The 23,823-nt window shown below is 39.2% G+C and overlaps 1 protein-coding gene across 5 annotated transcripts in view; it reads left to right on the forward strand.

Moving 5' to 3' along the window:
* usp25 (ubiquitin specific peptidase 25) overlaps positions 1-23,823 on the forward strand; it is a 38,411-nt gene that overhangs the window by 9,147 nt on the left and 5,441 nt on the right. Inside the window, exons 6-23 of one of the 5 annotated variants that reach the window (XM_032576360.1) lie at positions 1,609-1,695; positions 3,209-3,346; positions 4,694-4,770; positions 5,575-5,648; positions 7,080-7,231; positions 8,969-9,096; positions 9,184-9,279; positions 9,447-9,611; positions 11,035-11,276; positions 11,915-11,985; positions 12,315-12,543; positions 13,167-13,424; positions 13,592-13,731; positions 15,291-15,458; positions 18,879-18,974; positions 21,267-21,445; positions 22,255-22,333; positions 23,313-23,392. In XM_032576360.1, coding sequence (XP_032432251.1) covers positions 1,609-1,695; positions 3,209-3,346; positions 4,694-4,770; positions 5,575-5,648; positions 7,080-7,231; positions 8,969-9,096; positions 9,184-9,279; positions 9,447-9,611; positions 11,035-11,276; positions 11,915-11,985; positions 12,315-12,543; positions 13,167-13,424; positions 13,592-13,731; positions 15,291-15,458; positions 18,879-18,974; positions 21,267-21,445; positions 22,255-22,333; positions 23,313-23,392 — 2,459 coding nt within the window. The remainder of the gene's footprint in view (positions 1-1,608; positions 1,696-3,208; positions 3,347-4,693; positions 4,771-5,574; positions 5,649-7,079; positions 7,232-8,968; positions 9,097-9,183; positions 9,280-9,446; positions 9,612-11,034; positions 11,277-11,914; positions 11,986-12,314; positions 12,544-13,166; positions 13,425-13,591; positions 13,732-15,290; positions 15,459-18,878; positions 18,975-21,266; positions 21,446-22,254; positions 22,334-23,312; positions 23,393-23,823) is intronic. The other 4 variants (XM_032576361.1, XM_032576362.1, XM_032576363.1 and 1 more) reach the window with 4 other exon arrangements.

A 23,823-nucleotide genomic window follows, 5' to 3' on the forward strand; every position in this document is an offset into this window, starting at 1 on the left:
AATCTACACTTTTTGGCTTATTTTCTCAAAGTTTTTTTTTTTAATATAAAACTTAAGTCTTGAATCTAAATATTTTTATTTTTTATTTTTTGCTTCATGAGGCACTGGCATGTTAAGGGACAGACATGAACTCCTGCAGTTCCTGTTTGACTTCTGATCAGCTAATCAGCCCCACAATTCAACGTCCTAAAATAAATCAGTAGCAGCGTTTTTCCAGCTTTACTCCACCACGGTTCAACCTACAATAATTAGCTGTGGCACAATATCTGACGCAGCAGAGAAAAAATCAATATAAATGTTTTTAAGCAGCTTCTGCCTTCCATCTAATTACATATCAATATTTTAGCTACACTGTTTAGTGTACTGTTGTTTTAGAGCACTGTCAGATGAGTCTTTATAGAAAGATGACATGTGAATAAATTAAGCATACAAATACTTGCAGTGGGGCTTTTTGTATAACTGCAGTAATGCTATAGAAGAAGTTGTGTTTTGTAAGTCACCATAGCAAAAGTGGCAAATCCACAAGACTTTAGACTTGTACTCCTGGTCTGAGACTCGACTCTTTAATGCAGCTACAGACTTCTGCTGCTGCACGTTTTACTGGGAAAGGATTAGCTTGATTAATAGCTAGTGATATTGAGGGATTATGGGACGTTAATGGCTCATAATGATGTGTTTACGATAGCTGTAGCTTCAGAATAATTATCACATGAAAGTCTCTCTGCAACATCACAAGGATAGTTTTGGCTAAAAACATCAAAATAAAAGCACTTCCTCTTTTGTTCTTTCAGAGGTTTGACATTCTCCTTTATTTGCTTTCAACTCTTTTATCTCATTCATCATGGTGTAATTTGTTCCTTAAATTTGAACATCTCGACTAAAATCCTGAACTAAGGTATTGTGTATTTAGAAAACAGTTTCCCAAAATTATTCAAATTTCCTCAGCTCAGAGTGAGAAGAAAACTTTCCAAACCATAATTAGTGCAATATATAATGGAGTGAACAATATGAAGACAGAATAAACAAGTTTAACTTAGACATTACAAAGACTGAAAAACACTGATTAATTCAGAAATTCAACATGAAGAGGTTTTTTTTGTCTGATTATTTTCTTAGAGCATAAATGCCTATTTACGTTTCCAAGGAGATAAATATTACATTTGAACAATCTTCAAAATATGAATTAGTAGAGTTTCAGATGGAAAAATGAATGTTAAAAGATAAGTATTAATGAATATTAAAGGGTTAAAAGATGATTATCTAATGTCCCTGAGGTAATTCAGACTTAATGATAAACAGGGCAGGTTTGGAGACCTGGATGATGTGGTTTGGACGGGAAAATCCGTATGTTAGTCGCTAGAGACTTTACATTGAATTTGGAATTTAAAAAAAAGACTTATAAACATATCTGAAATAAAGTCACTTTGCAGAAGGTCTTGTTTTTTAAGGTGGAGAAGTTATTTTCTACCTGTTTTTGTGTTAAAGCTATTGTTTTTTTCTGTTTTGTTTTTTTTCTCAGCCAATGGCATTGCTCATCCTCAATTGTACAGTTGCTGATATTTCATGTGCAAGGTTTCTAACATCACTTCATTTCTTCTTGCTCTCCAGTCTCTGTTCAACTTGCTGGAGTTCCAGAGGCTGGTTCTCAACTACTCACCACCCGCCAGAGTCCTTGATCTGCCACGCAACCAGAAGGTGAGTTGAAAGCTGAAGTAACATCTTCTAAGCTTTGTTAGTGCAGCTGCTCTTAACTGGAGTGAGGGTCAGGGGGAGGCCGGCGTTGCTGATGCAAGTCCAACATACTAACAACCTCCAGCAATCTCACACGCAAGTAAAGCGCCAGTGATTAGAATGAAGGGTGTCGAGATGAAGAGGGGTCAGCCCCAAATTACGTTTCCACAGCAGAGGATTAGATCAGATCAGCAGCAGCAGGCCGACCCTATAGGACCGCTCTCTGGAGCTGAGATGGCAGACTGAGTGTGTGGTTAAAGTAATTTACTTTAATCCGAAAGCTGTTCTATCATGGATACAGGATGTGACCTAAGCAGTGTCCCCAGAACCCAACACAGCAGCTTCTGATTTGTGGAACTCCACCTGTCTTCACAGGAACTGCTAGCTCTCTCTATTGGAGAAAAATGAGACTGTTTGGTCCGCTTTAAACCGACCACAGTTTGTTTTTTCAGATGATCTGCTTTGTTTGAAATGTAATTTTAGTCTTGTGACTAAAATTCAATTTTCTTTTAGCTGCCTTTTAGTCACCTTTAATCAAGTTTTTCTCGACTTTGTCATCCGGCATTTTAGTCAACTTAATTTCCTGTAAATTTAAAATCTGTTCCTGAGGAATGCTGTTTTTTTAATAGTCACTTGCATATTTATTGGATTCTATCTGATTAAAGCAAATGTGTGATGTGAAAACTTTAAAATGTTGTACTCTATATTCATGTCGCCATGGCTGTGTCTCATTCTCTTGTCTGTTCTGATTCATCTTAAAAAGAAAACTGCTATCTATATCTAAAATTAAGGCCTTAAATTTGCTTTAAATTTTTCTTTGGTCTTAAATATGTTAATGGAGGGGCTTAAATTTAATCTTGCATCTTATGTATATATAGGTAAAAGTTTGAGTCACATGCAGATACTGTATCTTCATTGTGTTGTGCGACTGAGGCTTTTGAGGCTACAGCTAACTTGTTGCTAATATAACCTTGCTACCTTTTCTGCATCCATCATCGGTTAGTGCAAATTTATCACCACTGGCTCTCTTCTGTTGCCAACCCATAAGATGCTGCATGAATTCTGTGGGGAAAAAAACTTGTAAGTCATAACCCTCGTACAGTCTTACGAGGGTTAAGACTGTAGAGAGCCATGTGCAGTGTGAGAAAGACAAAAATGCTTCCAAGAGCCACAAACGGACCCAAAAATGTCCCCAGAAAACGCTCACCACTTCTACTACTAGCACTGATCTACAAGCAGCAATTGGTTTGACCCAGACTCTGAAGTCAGAGGTTTCATCTCACAAGGAGTAACATTTCTCTCCTTAATAGTTTTTTATTCATACATACAAAACTCAAAATCACAAGACATGATCGAAAAGCATCTTTTTTTTTTTCATTTCAGTTTTCAGTGAATCCTGTCATACCTTTAGTTTTATAGATTTAAGATGTTAATTGATTTATTTATTTTTTTCTCCTGCTTGTGTTGCAACAACTAGGAGCACAGAAATCTGCCCTTTATGCAAGAGCTGAGGAACCTGTTCTCGCTCATGGTGGGCTCCAAGAGGAAATACGTGGATCCGTCCCGGGCAGTGGAGATCCTCAAAGACGCCTTCAAATCCAGTGAGTCACAGCAGGTAAGCCTCTTTCTGCAACGACCTGCTCACCATAGCAACGTGTTATCCAGCTGCCGAGTCAGAGATCAGCGTGTTAATGCTGCTCGTGTCTTCTGAGGAGCAACGGGTTTTAAGCAAACTTGACTAGAGCCTGATTTCAGATCAGATATTTTGAATTACCATGGAAACCACTGTAGGCATCTTCTTGTAGTGTTTGTGTTGCTTTTTGATTTTCTTGTAAGAAAAGTTTTAGCACAGCCTTGAAGATTTTCACACTTATCTCATATTACAAAAACAATTTTAGCCTATTTGATTCTGATACCCCTAAATAAAACCCACCAATTGATTTCAGTTTATTTATATGGAGGCAATTTGCTTCAAATTCAAAACTACTTTATTGATCCCAAAGGTGATTAAATGATGTTGTAACTCATATTAATTGAAAATTCTTCAAAGAGTTCTTGTACATGGTGATCTTCAGCGCTGACTGAAGAAACACTGTTTTTCAATGACAGTCTCATGAGGATAGTCAGGGTTGTTCATAATTTTCTTTATTTTTTTTCTTCTTAAGTCACTTTATAAGACAATAAGATCTAAATAATAAACATAAATATATTATCATATCAGCCCAGCTTGTGGATAGCTTCACATTCACTAACATACGTTTCAGTTGGATCCTATTTTTAAAATGCAATGAGGCCCAGTTTATTATTTTAATTGTTAAAAGAAGTTATCCATCTTGCATAAGCCCAGTTTCAAGGAATCATTAACTTTCCAGAAATCTTTCCCTCCTCTTATCGACATGTGGTGACAGTGGGAAGGAACAACTTCCTTCAAACGGCATTAGCGGCAGCTACAAACTTGTCTGCTTTATGTCTTTGTGCTTCTCTATTGGAGCAAACACACTTAACCTCTTTAATCTACAGACTATTAATCTTCATCCCCTGTGAACTCTTCCACCTTACAGGACTCTTCATCATTGAATTTGACCAACACGTTAAATGCGCATAACTGTTCATTTTGCTCCTTGCTTGGCCGTTTGTTCTTAGCCAGCAGTTTTGCAGAAGCAAAGTGAGGTCAGCCTTCTGGCCTCTACTCATCAGTCTCCTCTCTCCTGTGAGTTTTAGCCACGTCTGATAGGAACCGAATTACCGGTTGCTACTGACGACTGAGAGAGAGAGAGGCCTCAGGGAATGCAGGTTATCTGTGAGGTTCGCCAGTCTGTGAACTCCTTGTCAAAGACGAGTCGTCTTATTTCGAAAGCTGATGGACATTGTATAAAGCATAGGGATTGCACTGGTTTGATGGTTATAGGGGTAATACTGAAAATGTTTACCTTTGCGTGTGTGTTTGTGTGCTGTTTAACAGCAGGATGTAAGCGAGTTCACCCACAAGCTGCTCGACTGGCTGGAGGACGCCTTCCAGATGAAGGCTGAGGAAGACAGGTAACCTGTCCTTGCCGTGGTGACGGATACTTCCTGAACCCTTTCACATGTTGTCACGTTATAACCACAACATTCATTTTACCTCTTCAAACTTACTCATGAAATAAAATACATTAAAGTTTGAGGTTATATAGTGACAAACCCACAATTTGCTGTCTCGTTTTATGCTGCAGTACTCTTCTGACTCCAAACACACACCTCAGTGTAATACGCAATTACACTGAGGTGTAAAACAGGAGTTAGATTCCTTTTTGCTATTGTAAGAAGAGTCAGTTGCTTTTCACTAACAGCTACTACACAATGCAGTTCTTGATATTTAATTTTGAACAGTAAACAGCAGAGGTGCGCCGGTAAATTGACCACAATTTTCTTAATTTTGGGAGATCGGCCAATACTTGGATGTGAATCTGATCTCATCTATGCCAAAGGACTAAAACCACCCAGGTTACGTCTGCCAGGGTTAAAAACAGTCACCTCGCCAACTTGATGAATTTGTCGCCTAATTATAGACTTAGACAAAAGGTATCAGCCAAAATCGGTATCGGCCTGAAAACTGCAACCTGTGCACCCCTAGTGAAAATTTTTTTCCCCCAGCAATTCAGGTTTTGAAGATCTAATATTTTTATTCAAACTTTCCCTTTCACTGCACACGTGTGCTTTCTTTTCACCACTAACTTATTGCCGAATGTTTGAAATTTACCCCGTTTTTCACCTCAAACAAGCAGACTTGGTTGCTAGGCGATTAAATGAGGAGACGTTTCATGCCGAGGCTTGTATTTTCTGAAATAAATATTTCTTTTACAGCGTGGGAGAGAAGCCAAAGAACCCGATGGTGGAGCTTTTCTATGGCCGCTTCCTCGCTGTGGGTGTGTTAGAAGGTGAGAGAGAGTTTTTAATTTAAAACATAGGAATAGTAAAGAATCGGATATGAAGCAAGATTTGGTGGGGTCTGAAGTCAACATCCACAAAGCAGGCGAGTCCTTGCCCCTAGTAATGAAAGGTGCCCTTGTCTTAATGAGATGAGCTCCATGTAAAACAGCAGAGCAGTTACATTGATCGTGGAAGACCTTGATGGCTGATTGACATTGTGTTTATTATGCACGACACGCTGGCCCAGAGCCACCAGAAGCTGGGTCTGTGGACTCTGCCGCTCGTAAAATGTCCTTCAGTGCCTCATCTGTATGTCTGCTAGCACGCTCCCTCTTTGACTGAGGCTGGACTGATATCAGTATGTGATGCGTGCTTCACAGTATTGATAAAAATGACAATATAGACACTGATAATTGTTACTTTTTAAGTTGATCCTAAAATGATCCATCACAATACCAGTCCGGTTATGTTCAATAAGAGCTGCTATATCTTACCGCCAGCCTTCAGGAGCTTTGGAAGTACCGGTGGAATCACAACTTAAATTTCAGACACCAGATGAAACGCATATTAAGAATTTGATCATTTTTTTAAAATTGTTTTTTGAAATATAAGTAAGGTCCCTGAATGATTTCTGCTAGCTTTTGCTTTGTTTTCCAAATTCAAGCTGAATGAAGGAGGAATTAAGCATATGGGGTGAAATGCATTTATGTAACGGGGGAGGGTGTGGCCAACTCTACATCCAGGTGTTTATAATTATTAGGCGGCTTCTATTCCTCCAGTGACATGGACAAAGGAGGAGATGAGATTGACTCAGAAAAGTTCAAAATTCTCTTTAAGAAGTTGCCAGGTTATTGGGGCGTAGTCGCAGAATGTCTTATTGAGTAATAAGCAGTGTGCTGAGAGAGGAAAAAAAAATGCAGATTAACTTCCAAGGATTTAAAGAAAATCAGCTGTGGAGGTACAGGGAACACGTTCTCTTCCAGCGCTGCATGATTCCAGAAATGCTGTTTGTGTGGGATGTTGGAACAAATACTTTTATTTTGCTTTTGTTTTTTTAGTAATACAGTTGCAACCAGAAGACATAGTCCTTCTGTATATAAACATATTTTGACAAAATTATTAAATGGAGCTGACATATTCGGGCATTATTGTGGCATTTAGACAACAAAAATAATTTCAGTATTTCTAACTGAGCTAAAATAAAGACTGTTCATTTTATGTTAACTTCTGGTTTCAACTGTACACATTAAACTCTGGAATTAATTAAATTTGTATCCAGATTAGAAAAAATTTGATCTGCCATTGAAAGGCATAAAAAGTCAGTTGATAAAATAAAAATAAAATTTTATCGTCCCTTGTCAGAGGCTAGAGTTTTGGACCAATTATACTAAGAAAGTCTGATAACTTACAATCTGTCTCCTCTGTGTGGAATCCCTCAGGGAAAAAGTTTGAGAACACAGAGATGTTTGGCCAGTACCCCCTGCAGGTGAACGGCTTCAAGGACCTCCATGAATGTCTGGAGGCAGCAATGGTGGAGGGGGAGATCGAGTCCCTGCACTCAGCAGAGAACTCTGCCAGATCTGGTCAGGAGGTAAGAGATGAAACAAGGTGGAAGTTATTATTTTCATAACTGTGCGGAGGGACATAATGGGTCATCTTTTAATCCAGGGGTGTCAAACTCCAGTCCTCAAGGGCAGGTGTCCTGCAACTTTTAGATGTGCCTCTGCTGCACCACACCTGAATAGAATAATTAGGTCATTAGCAAGGCTCTGGAGAACTGATCTACACAAGGAGGAGGCAATTAAGCCATTTCATTCCAGTGTTTTGTACCTGTGATACATCTAAAAACTGCAGGACAGCGGCCCTTGAGGACTGGAGTTTGACACCTGTGTTTTAATCAATTATGCTGCAGTTATAAGTGTCAGTTTAAAACTAGACCAACTAGTTACTGTTGTATTTCTTATGATTTTCTTTTGCTCAGTTGCTGAAACTGAACAACTGAAGCAATTGGTTGGGTTGTTTTCCAAAGCCCTTGCTCTTTTTGTGACACTTGTTCTATTTTGGATTTGCCCTCTGCTTTGACACAGTCTTCACTTCACTATCCCAGAGCAGTTGTGAGCAGCTAATTATCAGGTCAAGGTACAGATGGGTACAGCCCTGTGGAACTGGGTGGAGGGACTGAGGTGGGGGTGAAGTAGAGACGACTCCTTTGACATCATATTGGATCAGACAGATTTCTGCAAAGCATCATAGAAGTGTAAACCACCAACAGCAAAATGTATCATCCTGTGTGATTTAGTCTTAAATAACTGACAGTTTTTAATGCAACCTTTAGATACAAGTATAAAACATGTGTAAGACTTGCAGTAGAAATTGTAATTGTTTACATAATCAAGAAAAAAACAACTAATCATGAGAGAAGCTGCATTTTTCATTGAAATACAGGACAGAATAAAAAACAGGGTACTACCATCCTGGACCAGTAGGAGGCGATAACACCCCCATTTAAAGGATTCATATTAAGGCCCAATTTCAAGAAACCAGATACAACTACTTATTGATATATACATAATTTTCATAATTACTGAAGGTAACATAGTGATTGTTTAGTTTTGTAGCAGAATGTGCCTGGAAAAGGCATGATTCCTTCCCTTTATGGTGAGGGCGTCATCACTGCTTTACAAACTGAGTTATTACAAGCAGCCTGTCAAGTGTTTGGTTTGCTGTGCTGATGGAGTGCAGCAGTAGCTTAAGAGCCACTTCCTATCATATTTGAAATATCCAACAATGAGGCAGGCTGTGAATCTTAAAAGCCTCCACCTTCATATACGGGCTTGTTCCACTTTAGAACGATACAGCAACTGGGCAACAATCACAAGACAGACTTCACTTTAACAGGAAACATTGTTGTAGTTTTATATTGTGATCTCTTGTTGCACCCCTATTTGTATTTCTTCTCCACGAGAAACTAGCAGGAGAAGAAAGAACAGCTTTCTCCGATTTGCAAAGTATAACCCCCTCACTATTTTTGAAATAATTTGCCACTTACTTTTTATAACTACAGTAAGTTGATGTTTAGTGCATAACAATCAGTTGTGTTGCTTTAAAGAGTAATCCAAGACTGTTTGCACTCAGTAACAAAGAAAAATGTCTATTTTAAAAAAAATAATTCTGGTATTTATTACCATCTCTTTAAAAAATCCCACTATTCCTTCCAGAGACTAAAGACACTTAGACATATGCAAGTTGTCTTTTATTTTTTACTTTTATTTCTCCTTCAATATACAGCAGCAAAGCAAAATCACCTTAATGTGAAATTTTCTTTCAGCACTGGTTCACAGAGCTCCCTCCCGTGTTGACCTTTGAACTGTCAAGATTTGAGTTCAATCAAGCGTTAGGACGACCTGAGAAGATCCACAACAAGCTGGAGTTTCCCTCCATGCTCTACATGGACAGGTGATGGTGAAATGTTAATATTTATCATTATTAAACTGTTTGCTGACATGAAGTGTAATTGTAAATAAATCCTGTTCTGTTCTTCAGATACATGGACAGAAACAGGGAAATAACCAGAATCAAGAGGGAGGAGATCAGGCGGCTGAAGGAGCATCTGACGGTGCTGCAGCAGCGCCTGGAGAGGTACACTCTACTAAAACTTGTTGACCCATAGCAAGGTCGGCAAAGCTCCCCTAGAAAGCTCTGGGTGGAGGTTTCTCTCTCTGACTGGAAGCTTTCATCATCTTCCCTTTATTCCCCCTCTCCTCTTGCGTTTCCCTCCATCATGGCTCGCCTCTGTTTCCTTTCAGATATCTGAGTTACGGTTCAGGCCCCAAGAGGTTTCCTCTGGCAGATGTCCTCCAGTATGCCATGGAGTTCGCCTCCAGTAAGCCAGTGTGCACCTCCCCAGTGGAGGACATAGACACATCAGCCCCCCCTGGTGGCACGACAGGGCAACAGTTACCACCACCGAGGCAAGTTCAGCTAAAAAACCCGAGGCGCTTTTCAGCACACTGGGTTTTTGCTTGGGAAATATTCCTGGGTTGAATGAATATTGGATGGGTGGATGGATTTTACTTTTCAGAATACTAAAGGAGAGTTAAAATATGGAATTCATTTTAAGCAGGCAAACCCATAAAAGATGACTAAACAACCACTATTTCCAACTCTTTTCCAACAGAGTTTTCCATGAGGGTGGAGGAAATGCTTTCTTAGAATGACTGCCATTGATGTGGTTTCCAAAAAAACACCCTGATTGCTTATTGAACTCTCAGGGATTTATTGGGATTTTTCACAAAATTTGCTCAAGAACTGTAAAACATTTAGGACGAATCATTTTTTTAAATGTATTTTTAACTACAATTATAGTCAGGCAACTTGTTTGGACACCATTTGGAAGGTTCACACAAAAACTCTGTGGATTCAGCTCTTAAGCAATCTAAACCTGCTTGTATTAGCATTGGTGTGGGAGCAGCCTTGTGTAAACACGACCTCCCTAAATACTAATCTGTGTGTTGTTATGGTTCATTCTGTGTCTCACCTGTGCAGCTTCACAGAACCACCAGAATGGAGGTAGTTGCACATCTGATAATTAGGAAGGAAAATTACTTGGGTTTTCAACAATTTTGCATATGCACAAAAAAAAGGTTAAACATTTTTGGTGCATTTACTGCTGTGGGTCTTCGCACCTGTAGAGGCTGAAAGTTTTCCCTTTTGTCTCTGTTAAGTCAGATTGGAGAAAGATCTCATGCCAATACTGATTTTTCACGACCCAGATTTTCTATTGATTTCAGATTTATAGCATCTCGTACAAAATACATAAAACAAAAACTATGTCAAGGTATTAGACTTCTAAATAAAGTAAAAAATGTTTTTGAACTATCAACATTATTTATTTGTTGTTCTATCGCTAGAGAAATATGGGGCAACACATTAAATCAACACTAAACCTTTGTCACACTAAAAGCTATGAAAAGTTTATATAAAGTGAATGCTAGAGAACATAATATTTTATTCAGTCAAATATTTTGAAACTAAAGGATTTAGTAAATTTAGAAATGCTATTAGTGATGTTTAGAGCTGGAAAGAAATTATTGCCCATTTATTTCCAAAAGTTCTTAAGCTCAAGTGACGGAAATAACAGAAGGAAGTGCAATTTTAAAAGTAAAACTGTGCATACTACTTCAAAGCAAATGCACATTTTGGTACATGGACTAAAATTATGGAACAGTTTTGAATTGATTTATATTCATTTTTTTCAACTCCTCATCCAAACAATTGATGTAGAAAAAGGATTAGGTCATAGACACTTCTGAGTTAATGACTTTTTAATTTTTTTATTTTGCTCCTCTTCCATAAAGCTCAGATTTATTAGTTGTTTGTTGTCTTCCCTCCCAGCAGCACAGCTGAGCCGGACTCTGTTCCGCCCCCGGAGAGTTCGGGTCCTGCTTCTGCTCCCGCCGCGGCGCCCCTTGCAGCCCAGCAGCAGAGAGTTTCTGTTCACAAGCCCTTCACCCAGTCGCGGCTGCCGCCCGACCTCCCCATGCACCCCGCCCCACGCCACATCACAGAAGAAGAGCTAAGGGTGCTGGAGGGCTGCTTACACCGCTGGAGGAGCGAGGTGGAGAACGACACCCGCGGTACGTTCCCATCACGGCTTCCTAACTAGAGATGCACCGATCCAATATTAATCTGTGTCTGTGTCGGTACCAATGTCCGAGATAAATTCTAGATCAGATATTGGTGACAATAAGGGAAGATCTATTCAGGCTAATTCAATTTTTTGTTCTCGGAGTGATGTCCCTTTATTATTTATTTTACATCATGTTTAGAATTCCTAGTTGCATTTTCGGAACCATTTAAAAGGTTTGTTGAAGTTTATTTTTCCATATTTGATCAAGGTAGTGAACCTTTTGTTTTTGTCATTTTATTTTAAATTGACTTTTATACAATTAATTTCACTGACAAGTTATGTTGTTTTTTTTAAATGTTTGACCAAGCTTGTGCAGCTATTGGTGTATTTAAGTGTGCTGTACTGTTGAAGAGTTATCAAATAAACGTGTATTTCAGTGCATTTATGTGTGTTTGAAACATTTCAAGTCAGTCCAGCACTGTTTTTCTGTATCAGATCGGTATCAGTGGATGCTAAACCTCAGATATCTTTATCTGTATCGGAAGTGAAAAAAGTGGATCGGTGCATCCCTATTCCTAACAAAACTTTATGCTGTGTGTTGCATTTGTTTATCACAATATAATAATGTCCTGTTCTTTTCATCAGATCTACAAGGCAGTATAACCAGAATCCACAGAACCATTGAACTTATGTACTCGGACAAATCTATGATGCAGGTGAGTGGAGTTTTATTTTTTAATCAAAACAAAAAAACTCATCGGCTTCACGCTCCGATTTCTCGTCTGCATTTCTTTTTTTTTTTTTGTAACCCCTCCAGGGGGTCTTTTTGTGGGCGCTAGAGTCCCTTTTTTCATGAAGTAGGCTGACAGGAAAGGGGGAGGGAGAGGGGGGAAGACATGCGGTAAATGTCGCCGGGTCCGGGAGTCGAACCCGCGACAGCCGCGTCGAGGACTTGAGGCCTCCAAATGTGGGTCGCGCTAACCCCTACGCCACCACGGCACGCCCCCTCGTCTGCATTTCTAACGTCATTTCCTTTTTTTCTCAGGTTCCATACCGGCTTCATGCAGTGCTGGTCCATGAAGGCCAGGCTAACGCCGGCCACTACTGGGCCTACATTTATGACCCTCACCAGCGCTGCTGGATGAAGTACAACGACATCTCGGTCACCAAGTCGTCCTGGGAGGAGCTGGTCAGGGACTCATTTGGAGGTTACCGCAACGCCAGTGCCTACTGCCTCATGTACATTAATGACAAGAAGCCATTCCTCATAGAAGGTACAATCAGCACTGGTGTCATGTTTGACGAACATTTCTAGACTGTTCTTGTATAAAAAAAAAACAAACTCCAAGGCATCAGAACTTCGGACGCTTGTTTACATGATAAGTCATTAAAAAACATGATCCTCCGACTACTTCCTGTCATCTTCTGCTTCCTGGGTTGTGCCAGTGGCAACATCCAGTTGATCACATGACTTGTGTGATGCAAAAGTATTTCCATTGCAGCTTTGCGAAAAACTAATTTGGATGCCACTTCATCCCAGCGGCGAAACTTATTGAACTTGAACTTATTTTACTTGAAAAAAACTAGTTTCTTTTCTAAATAACCATGTTTCCATTAAGCGAATTTATTTTCATAATGTCAAATTGCGTGTTTATATGGTCAATGGCAACCATATAAACAGCTTGTAGCTACTAGATGCTACAAGCTACATCTAGTAGCTTGTAGCATTCACTCCCCCTGGATGGGCGCGTAGCAACAATCGGAAGCATTGTTAACGGTCCCTCATACCGAGCATGCATAGAGATTTTCTCCTTACCTTACGGCTACCCAAACCCTCCATTTAATAAAGCTTTACACCTTTTTCCCATGTGATGATCAGTAACCCACTCTTTTGCAGAGGAGTTCGATAAAGAGACAGGCCAGATCCTGAGCGGCATGGACAAGCTGCCTCCTGACCTGAAGCAGTACGTGAAGGAGGATAACGAGCAGTTCGACAAGGAGATCGAAGAGTGGGACGCCATGCAGGCCCGCAAGGCCCAGCAGGAGAAGCTGGCTCTGGCTGCAGCAGCTGCGTCTGCAGCACCGTCCAGCACTTCCACCTCCACTTCTTCTCCACAACCCATGAGCATTGAATCCAGCCCTCCAGATAATTCTGGTAGGCGCCATGGAGCTCATCAGAGTGGATTCGAAATTAATGCTCATTAGGAATTTATTAAAAGATTTTTACCTTATGCAGTTTGTTTGCTTCCTTATTTCAGTTTTTTTTTTTCTTTCTAAGCCAATTCTCTCCTGCACTCTCATTTATCTGTTGATATTCTGCAGTAGTCCAGCAGGATCCGGAGTACCTGGAGCAGCCGTCGCCCACAGGCGACTTCAAGCACCTACAGGAGGACACGGAGAGGGCCATAAGCAGAGCGGCTGCAGAGCAGGAGGACAGGAGCCCTGAAGTCCTGCTGAACGCTGTATGTATGGGCTGCAGGGCGGTGTTGCAACTGAAGCTTCTATTCAACATCTCATTTCACCAAAACGTTCCATTTCAGGTCCTTCATTTAATGCACAACGTCAGAGTGTCAAAGAGAAAATCCACTATCAATACAAACCTTTACACACACAGTGTGTGGGTTTTAATAACCAGTGTTTCATCAAATTGGTTAAATAAATACTCAGCACAGCATTGAAATGTGTGGAAATTTTTTTCTTTTGATTTTCCACATCTGGCTTGGTGGGGAAAAGACAAAAGGAAACTCCTTTATCCATAGATTTCTATTTGAACAAGTCTTTAGTTTTTGCTTTCCATGTTGATAATAAAACAAAAATGTTTCTGACAAAACCTCAAATTATGGTTCAATAAATCAAAGCAAATGACATCATAATTGTGTTCAGATCTTTAGTTTTTACTCTTTGGTTTTAAAGTTAAATGAGAAAACGTTTTCCTCTTACATCGAGCTGTTACACTGAACCTCTGGGTTTTAAATTGGGTCTGCATTAGACGGTAAAACATTAAAATTGTTGTTTTGCAAATGTTTGTAAGTAGAATAAGGGATTTGTACTAAAATCAATAGTTTTATTGTAAAGACTCCACAAAATATACCTGGCATAGAAGTGAAGATGGCTGCTGCAATTCAATGCAATAATTCATGTCACTTGATTAATACGTTTTTTTTAGCCAAAGCAAAAATAGATGTAGATAGAAAATTACGGTGTCATTTTTTTTTTTTACCAAACTTTTAGCGAATGTTATTTTTTGTCATTTGATGAATATGAATCACTTGCTAGAGCCCTGTAGTTATTTAGCCTAATGTTCATTTCTGTAGATTATTACATTTTCAACCTTAAAAACAGCAACATCCTGAAGCTGAAAGGCATGTCACTTCAATCATTTTTCAAAGAAAACCTTAAAGTTAATTTCTGAAATGGTTAATCGTTTTTTAACCACCTTAATTAACAGGATTTAATGATTAATGCATATCCAGCTCCACTCAGGCTATGTATTTGAATTTTCCTTGTTTTCCCCAGTTTTGCTCATTATTCCAGAGTTTCTAGTTGGAAAATAGTGGATTTTCTCTTTGTTTTTGTTCCAGCTACTGTTTGCAACACAAGCTGATAATATGTTTCTCTCCTCTGTTTGTCTTCAACACTAAAAGAATAATATATAGATATTTAACAACACAACGCGTGCCACTGGTGTCACAAGCTCCAGACCATTATGACGTTTAATAAAAAGTGTCTGTATGCAGCTTTCACTACACTCTATATCCTCGGCAGCCATATTGGACACTAACATTCACGGCTGTTTGATGAGCCATTTTAAATCCTGCACTATTATTGATGAGGAAATATGAGTTTTCAAATCTGAAATGAGGTTCATCTGCCCTTTCAGTTTTTATTGGGCTGCAACTGAAGATGTGTTCAGATTATGAGAGCTGCATTCTTATATTTCACATATTTTTTTCCCTTTCCATCTAACATATCTTGTCCTTTCATCTGTCCTTCCTGTTCACCTGTTACACTTCCTCTCCAGTCAGCCCCCCCTCCCTCCACCCTTCAGCCTGAGGCCCAGATGAGCCCCGCCCCTCCCTCTGACCAGGTTAAAGAGGCTGAGGCCCCTTGCCAGCGCACCGTAGAGGTGGCCATTCCTCACGTGGGCACCTTTGTCATTGAATCAGAGGAGGGGGGTTATGATGACGAGGTAGCTGCAGCTCCATCTCAGCCTCTCTTCTGTCTTTTCCTGCTCACAGACATCAAAGGCTGTTTAATATGCCTCTTCACATGGCTATCTATGATTCTGAGCTGTACTTTGTTCTGCTGACTGATTCAGGACTTGGCATCAGGCTGAAAACGCGCTCTGACGCTAACCCTGTGTTGCCCTATCTGCAAAGCCTTCACATGAAAAATCTCTACTTCAGTCAATCTACATTTTGGCTCTATGGCAGGAAGCTGTTTGCCTCTCTAGGAATGTTTTCATGTTGCTTTCCTCAGCTTTTATGTCTTGGAAGTCTTATTCTATCCGGGGCTGTTAAGTGTTTATTTTTATGTTTTCCTCCCCATTGATACCGCGCTAGAAGTAAACACACAGACACAAAGACGCTTGTTCCTCCTACAGCTACTGCCTGAATTGGTGTTGGTGCTTCAAGCTGGAGGTGCAAATCTTTCAGCGTCTAGTGATTCGATTCTGTTATTTTGGGTCACAGTTTGATACAGAAACAATTTTCGATTCAGAAACCAGTTTTTCTTTTCAAAAGATCTAGAGATTCTTTTTAAATTGTAACCAACAAGATTAAAAGACAGTGTAAACAAATATAACATTTATTTAAAATAATTCTAGAAGATTTCATACTGTATCAAATCCCATCAGTTTGTGCTTAAGCAAAAATAGGTTTGTGCACCAGATTGTCTGGCCCTTTCTTAATCAAAAAGTATCAAAGAATGTTTCTACAACGGCCAGGTGGATACGTAATGCGGTGCAATATACTCGCAAACAGGAGCAGCAAAGACATGCAACTTAACTCATTTCAAAATAGATTTTTGAGCATTTTGGATTGATTCAGAATTCCCAGCAGTAGGTATTGCAATTTTTTTATAGATCACTTTTTTTTTTTTTTTTTTTTGAGATGGTGGCAACATTTCTTAAAGGCACGGGATTCTGTCTTGCTACAGGAAGGGCAAAATATGATTAATGTCAATTTGATTCGAGTGTTTGTTCCTTAATCGTTGATACTTATGTCAGCCGATTATTTGTAGTCAACACATACCAGTGTTGGTCCGATAAGATATTAACTAATATTGACTTCAATCTTGTTCCCGTTTGTGTTTCTGGAGCATAGGAGGATGATCATGTGATGCTTATTTTACCATGTGACAGTGATTTAGCTCCAGATTGTCGGGTGATTAACTGAAGCAAAAAAGCAATGTCTGTGAGAACCAGGTCATTTTGCGATGTTGAAAGGATAGGGAAGTGTATATAATATCGGTTAATATCAATTATCGGCCATAACATTAACATTATTATCGCCATCACACAAATTTTCATATCTCTGCATCCCTAAGTATTAATATCCTTTATTGAGGTTTGTACATTGATTTCAGTTTGTCACTTTGATGTCGATACAAAGAAATTTTAGTACTTGGGGGGCCGAATAAAGGATCATTCTGCACTAAAATAAATTGTACTTCAAACCAAATATGGATCTGGAGCATACAATACATAGTTTTTGCAGTGTATGCAAGGATCAGGACCATTCAGATGTATTCAACAGCAGCCCTGTACAATTTCTATATTTGTGATTATTTTTGCAAAATATTGCCTTTAATGATCAATTACAGCAGTAGGGGAGGTAGCTGTGGATTCCTATGTTTTCTACTCTAATTGTCTACGTTGGTCTGCCTCAACCATAACATATTATTGGTCACGCATTAGCCTCCAACTAAATGGAAGATTAATGGAGAGGATGGTTGGTTGGTTTCTTTTCTTCACCATTTAGTAGTTGGCTGAGTTGTCTGACTATTTTCCTGTTAATTCATACCGCAGTAGAATGGGGTGTTAGGAATTTTAGAGAACTCAGACCGACAAAACACTGTCACTGGGCTGTCTGTGTCCGTGAAGCTAATGCTTAAACGGATAACGTTAGCTTATCTCATCTGAGATGTTTACTATTTTATTCTTTCAGATACAGGAGCTTTACTGAACCTTAATATTGCGTTCTAAAAGATGAGTAAAAACACTTTTAAATGTTTCGCGCCAATCTTTCAGAACATAAACGATAGCTTAAAGCTGGTGTGTAACTTTTATTTCTTTAAAAAGTATTTTTTTTTTACATATTTGTTAAAACTGTCACTGTCTCTTGACACTGAAATACAGGACAGATCATTTGTGAAAAAATCAAGCTCTACCACTTCCTCCCAGTGCTGCTATCAATAAACTGATAAAAGTACACCACTCTCTGTCAAAAACAACCAATCAGAGCCAGGAGGAGGGTCTTAATGCTGTCAACCAACATTGTGTACGAGCTGCTAAATGTGCTAATGGTGGAGAAACAACTTACCGCTCCAGAAACACCATTTATCTGCTGTCCTCGATGGCCATGCTAATTAGCCTTAGCATTCACAACAGACTCTGCTGTTAGGCTTTTATTGGTTGTTTCTGACTGAGCTGTGTATATCTGTAGTTGGCTCTGAGAGAAGGCATAGAAGTTAATTTTTTTTAAAACTGTCTCATACCATACTGTCACAACATAGTGACAGTTTTAACAAATATGTAAAATAAACATTTTTCATGAAAGTTGCATAACCCAGCTTTGAAGCTGTTATCTAAGTGGAGATTCTGTTTCCTTCTTCCCCACTGATGTCATTTAAAATCCATTGGAGTAAAATTCTAAAATCTGAATTGTAGAAAAGCCGAAGTGACATAATGCTGAGAAAGGGCATCCAAGAAGAAATGCTCAGTACTCTCCCTGCACAAAACTTCCCCTTTAATTAAAAATGCTCCTTACTAAGGTAGTTTGCTGGGATGAATGTCCACCCTGAAATGGTCAAAACGCTGTTTGAAGAAAGAAGCAAGGAGTTATTGTGAATCAGTTTGAATGATCTGACTAGAGATCCCACACATGACACTGACTTTATTTAATCTCAGATTTTCTTTAACCCTCCTGCGGTCTTCAGACACAGGGTCAATAAGACCCCAAAAGTCTTTTACCCCCCTTTGTGGTTCGGCAGGGTTGCACTGCGCTTTTACAAGTTTTCTTTTTGTGTGTGTGGTTCTGGAGATTGACGGTCTGACGGGAAAACCCCGCTACCCCATCGTCTGACTGTAACATTTGCCAAGCTCCTACTGAGTGTCACTCTGAGACAGCAGGAAGGTTCAACTTTCATCCGACTTCAGTTGCCTTGGTTTTTACACACCGTCCTTTCTGAGGAATGTGCATCCTGCCCCTGAACACACTGGCTGTGTCCCTCCCTGTCACTAACCGTGCATGTGGTGCTGGCTAACCAATAGCATGCCCTAACTCCTGTAGGCTCTACTACACTGCCTGAGAGCCATGAAACATGTATATTTAATCATATTTTTACTTGAAGGGTATTTTATTTAACATGGTTCCTGCTTTCTGGGTAGATAATGATGACCCCCAACATGCAGGGTATTATTATGGCCATTGGCAAATCCAGCAGCATTTATGAAAAGAACGGGCCTGAGGCAGCCTTTTTTAAGGTACCATCTCTCCTTCTACCTCTCTTCATTCCACTGTCTCTCACTTCATACAACCATTCACCTCCTATTTTATGATCATTTCTGCATCGCACAGTAAACTCATTATAGTGACTTAATTCAAAATGTGGAACTGATATAATGACTTATTCCACCCAGAGTCATGGAAGTCCAAAATTCAGCTTCTCAGAATATGGGAATATTACGTACGATCAATCTTTTTTTTCTTTTTTTTTTTTAGAAATTGAAATACTGAAATATCGGTCTATTGAGAAGTGTTTGATCAGCTTGACTGATCCATTGGGTCAGGAGTCTCAGTACTTCATAGAGTCTCTGTGGGGTAAGGTCAGACAGGTTTGCTGTGCATTGGGCAGTGTGGGCAGGTGCCAAGTCCTGCTGAGTGGGGGGAAAAAAATCTATCTGCATTATGCTTGTCGGCAACATTTCCTGGTGGCTGCTCTGACTTTGGCCTTGATAAACTTGATTTCTAAAGGTGTTTTCACACCTGATAGTCCGGTAGACTAGGATTGATCGGAGACCAAAATGGCAAAATGTAACCAAAACAGAGTGGCGTCAGATTTGAGCGGTTTTAGGATTTCTCTTTTGTCTTTGGTAAATTACCGTTTCTCCTGCTAGCGCTTGACCTGCACGTTTGTTTTGGTTGTTTTTACCTAGAATGCCAATGTCTATTATTCACTTTCTGCTTTTGGAGCAGTTTCCGGTCCGCTTGGCATTTACATACATTCAGACGGCACTGGCGTTCACTGCAACCAAACCAAAACCTCGGTTTGTCGGCGGGCCAAAGTTTTCTTTTTTGGTCTCTTTAGTTCACAGGTGTCAAACTCCAGTCCTGGAGGGCCACTGCCCTGCAAATTTTAGATGTGCCTCTGCTGCACCACACCTGAATAGAATAATTAAGTCATTAACAAGGCGCTGGAGAACTTGTCTACACAAGAAGGAGGTAATTAAGCCATTTAATTCCAGTGTTTTGTACCTGTGGCACATCTAAAAACTGCAGGACAGCTGCCCTTCAGGACTGGAGTTTGAGACCCCTGGTTTAGTTAAAGTGGACGAAACAGGTCTGGTGTCAACGCACCCTGAATTAAACACATTTACTTTAATCTAAAATAAGGACTTTGAGCCAATCAGTGGCAGTTTAGTTTCTCCTTAACTCAGGTAAGACAGTTCTAGCGTTGTGTGGTTCAGGAGTAGCTTGACGTAAGGATTATGACAGTTGGAGCGAAGGCTGCCATGTAAGCAATAAATCAATTAATTGTATGATAAAGTAAAATGGGCTCAAAAATTTCCTTTTGCATGCTTGTATTCCTCGTGTTTCTTTCAACCAAAAAAATTATATATATTCCTTGACAATGGTCTCAAAATGACAATATTGTGTTTTATTCCAATAATTTCTGGAACAATTTATTGTTCAGTAAAATTTGTCATCATGACTCCTTGTGGGGTGTCAGATTTCCTACTGGACAGCTACCAAGTCAGCAGCTTTCACCATGATTTAAATAGGCCATGTCATCCGTTTTAATCGGTCCGACGAAATATTCAAATTCTGTAAGAAACTGAATTTTGAGGACAGCTGTTAGTTGTAATGATTACAAACAGAATATATAACTCTGTATGATTAATCTATATATTGGTTTCACTTTTTGAATCCAATTCCTGAAATAAATTAGCTTTGAGATACCTTAATTTATTGAGATTCACCTATAGACTGCACCATAAACCTCTCAACCCTTTAATGGAGATGAAATCCTTGATGTGAAACACACATTTATATTTGTTTAACAGGTTTTTTTAATGTTTTATTTTAAAAGGCAGATCTTTTGCTGATTTTAAGTCTATCTAGTGTCGGCGTGAAAGTCTTCTGTAATTTCTAGGGGTGCACTGAGAAGCTGGCTCCAATTTTCTTATTTTTGGGGAGATCTGCAATTGGTTGATTAGTCAATCAACAAATCACTTAAAAGTGAAACTGATTTTTATCCACCGATCTTGTCTACTGTCACAAAAGTCTGAAAATCAGCCACTGTCGCCTTTTGCTCTGCCATGCACGATGGCATATGTGCAGTTAATAGTCACCCCGCTGTTGACAACTTATCAACTTTTCAGACCAAACAGAAAAATCTGTTTCGTCAGGCTTTGTAAAGATCAGTGATCGGCCAGAATACTGCAATCGGTGCACCTCTAGTCATTTCCCAAAGTGGACTAAATTAGAGAGAAGCAGTGGCCACCTGCTGTGCTGAGCTTGAACCCTGGATGTTCCTGTGCTTTGTCTCCGTTCAGGCCATCAAGCTGGAATACGCCCGTCTCCTACGGTTTGCCCAGGAAGACACTCCGCCTGAGTTGGACTACAGGCTACACCATGTCATCGTTTACTTCATCCAAAACGAGGCGCCCAAAAAGATCCTGGAGAGGACTCTGCTCACACAGTTTGCTGACAGGAACCTTGCCTTTGATGAGAGGTACGCAAGACTGTTCAGGTCCATGGTTTCAAATCTTATTACGCTTCTCTAAGATCAGAACCGTGCAGAAGTATTCAGACGACTCAACCTTTTCCATGCATTGTCACACTACAAACTCAAAGCTTCTATATATTTTGTGATGATGCTAAACAGACAGACTAACACACTGATAAAACATGAGATACTTTCCGTCATATCTAACCGAGCTTGGATAAAGAAGGAAGCTGGTAGATGCAGGTTAAATTTAATAGAATTTTACCTAACGTTGTGTTTGTTGCCGCCCTGCAGAGGGCAGCAAAGTCCTTAATTTTGTAGAGCTTAATTTTTGATTTGTCAGCACAGGCAACATTTTCAAGTTTACATGACCATTTCTTTTTAGATGTAAAGCAGTCTAGAAAAACCACGTGTATAGAAATGTTTTATTTAAATATTTTTATTTTTAAATGATTCACCCCCCCTTTTTTTTCTCTGCATTGTTAAAGTCATTTGGGGGCGTTGTGCTTAACCATCTCTTAAAAAGTTTTCCACTGTGCATGTTGACCTCAATCCATATTCATGAGCACAAAATTGATTTCTCCCTTCTCCTCTATTTTGAGCAAGATAATTAGATTTATGCGTGCATGTGGCCTCAATAGGAGCCTCCGGAGGAGCGTTTCACTTCTCCTCTCGGCAGTTAAGAGTGATTCATTAGGCCGTGTTAGGGCCTTGGGGCAGCGGCGACCGTTTCATTTGGTATAGTACCTCACCATGACTCAGCGTCTCGCTGCTTACACCGCTTCGTCTTCCTTTCACCCCCTCCTCCCTCACAGATGTAAGAGCATTATGCAAGTGGCGCGCGCTAAACTGGACCTGATTAAGCCCGAGGAGGTCAACATGGATGAATATGAGGTGAGAAGTGACTATCTTTTTTTTTTTTTTTTTTTCTTAAGCTAAAATAAGCAGAATTTATCCCGTTTTGTGCTCTCACGTTTGCACAATCTCACCGTTTCACACAGTTTGAAATGACAAAAGAAATGATTCCTGAATACCAGCCATCGATTTGATACAAATATATAATATACAACTAAATTTAGTAACACTTCATGTGCTGAATATGCATGGAGTGATATAGCAGAATTTCTACCTGTTCCACTTGTTGTATACCGAAGATTTTAGTCAGGATAAATACGGAAAAATCAAAATTGAACAAATGGGGGAGAAAAAGTTTGTCTTCAATCTAATTCCATTATCTAAAGCTAAAAATTAGAATATCTGAAAAGATAAATGGCTTTTTACTTTGTTTTAAATTTAGTTTTGGTTTGCCATGTCAGCTTCAGCCAACTTGGTGATCATTGTGGTTTTTGTGATTAAACATAACCCAGTCTAGATTTTTCTGTGTATTTAAAGACTTTATGTGATCTTAAGGATTTTTAAAACTAATTATTAGTTATGATAACTATAAATGAATAACAATAGTACATACAAAACAAATGAATGCAGACTAGTAAACAGCTATATTGATCTACAAAATAACCAATTGGATAAGCGCAGAGAACAATAACCGAATCTGAAAGAAAAAAATAAAATACAGATTAAAAAGGAATCATTCTAAATACTAACATAACCAAGTGTCGTCACAACAAAATGTAATTGTTTAACTTCAGGATACTTTTTTTCTCCCCTTGCTAGCTATTTTTTAATCTTCCCTTTTTGCTAATATTACTTGTTTTGATCAATATGGAGTCACATGGATATTCTAGGAGCCTGATGCAATGTTGGACATGCCAGTTAGATCCTCCACTGTGTTTTAAAATAATATTTTCCGTCTTTGTTTTCCACAAATCTAATTTGTTTGAACTTTTTTTTTTTTTTTTTTTTCCTTTGGCAGATGTGGCATCAAGACTACAGGAATTTCCGAGAGACAACTGTGCTGATGGTGACTGGTTTGGAGCTGTTCCAGAAGTCAAAGTACGCTCAAGTGCTCTTTGATATCTCTCTGATTTCTTTGTAGTGAATCAAAAAGCAAAGCCGCTGAGTTGGATACGAGTCAGGGTTCAGTAACTGTCACCGTACGCTTCCAAATTAAAACGCTAGACTCTAAGATGGCATCTGTTTCAGTCCAAACTTGGAAAACATTTTGAAGTAATTGATAAAATATTAAAAACGGCTAATAAAATTTATTTTCTGAAAGTGTATGGATGACTGATGAAACATTCTCAACACAGTTTGCAATCTCTTCTGTCGTTCTGCCTGTCTTTCTTTTGTCTTTTACTTTTTGGTTCGTTTCTTCTCATTCTTTTGTTCTTTTCTTTCTATCATTTCTTTTGTTTGTTTTTCTGTTTATCTCTGTCTTTTGATCTGTCTTTTTGCCTTTCTGCCTATTTTAGTTTGTGTTCTTT

Source organism: Xiphophorus hellerii, chromosome 11 (genome assembly GCF_003331165.1).
Source record: "Xiphophorus hellerii strain 12219 chromosome 11, Xiphophorus_hellerii-4.1, whole genome shotgun sequence".
Classification (NCBI taxonomy): domain Eukaryota; kingdom Metazoa; phylum Chordata; class Actinopteri; order Cyprinodontiformes; family Poeciliidae; genus Xiphophorus; species Xiphophorus hellerii.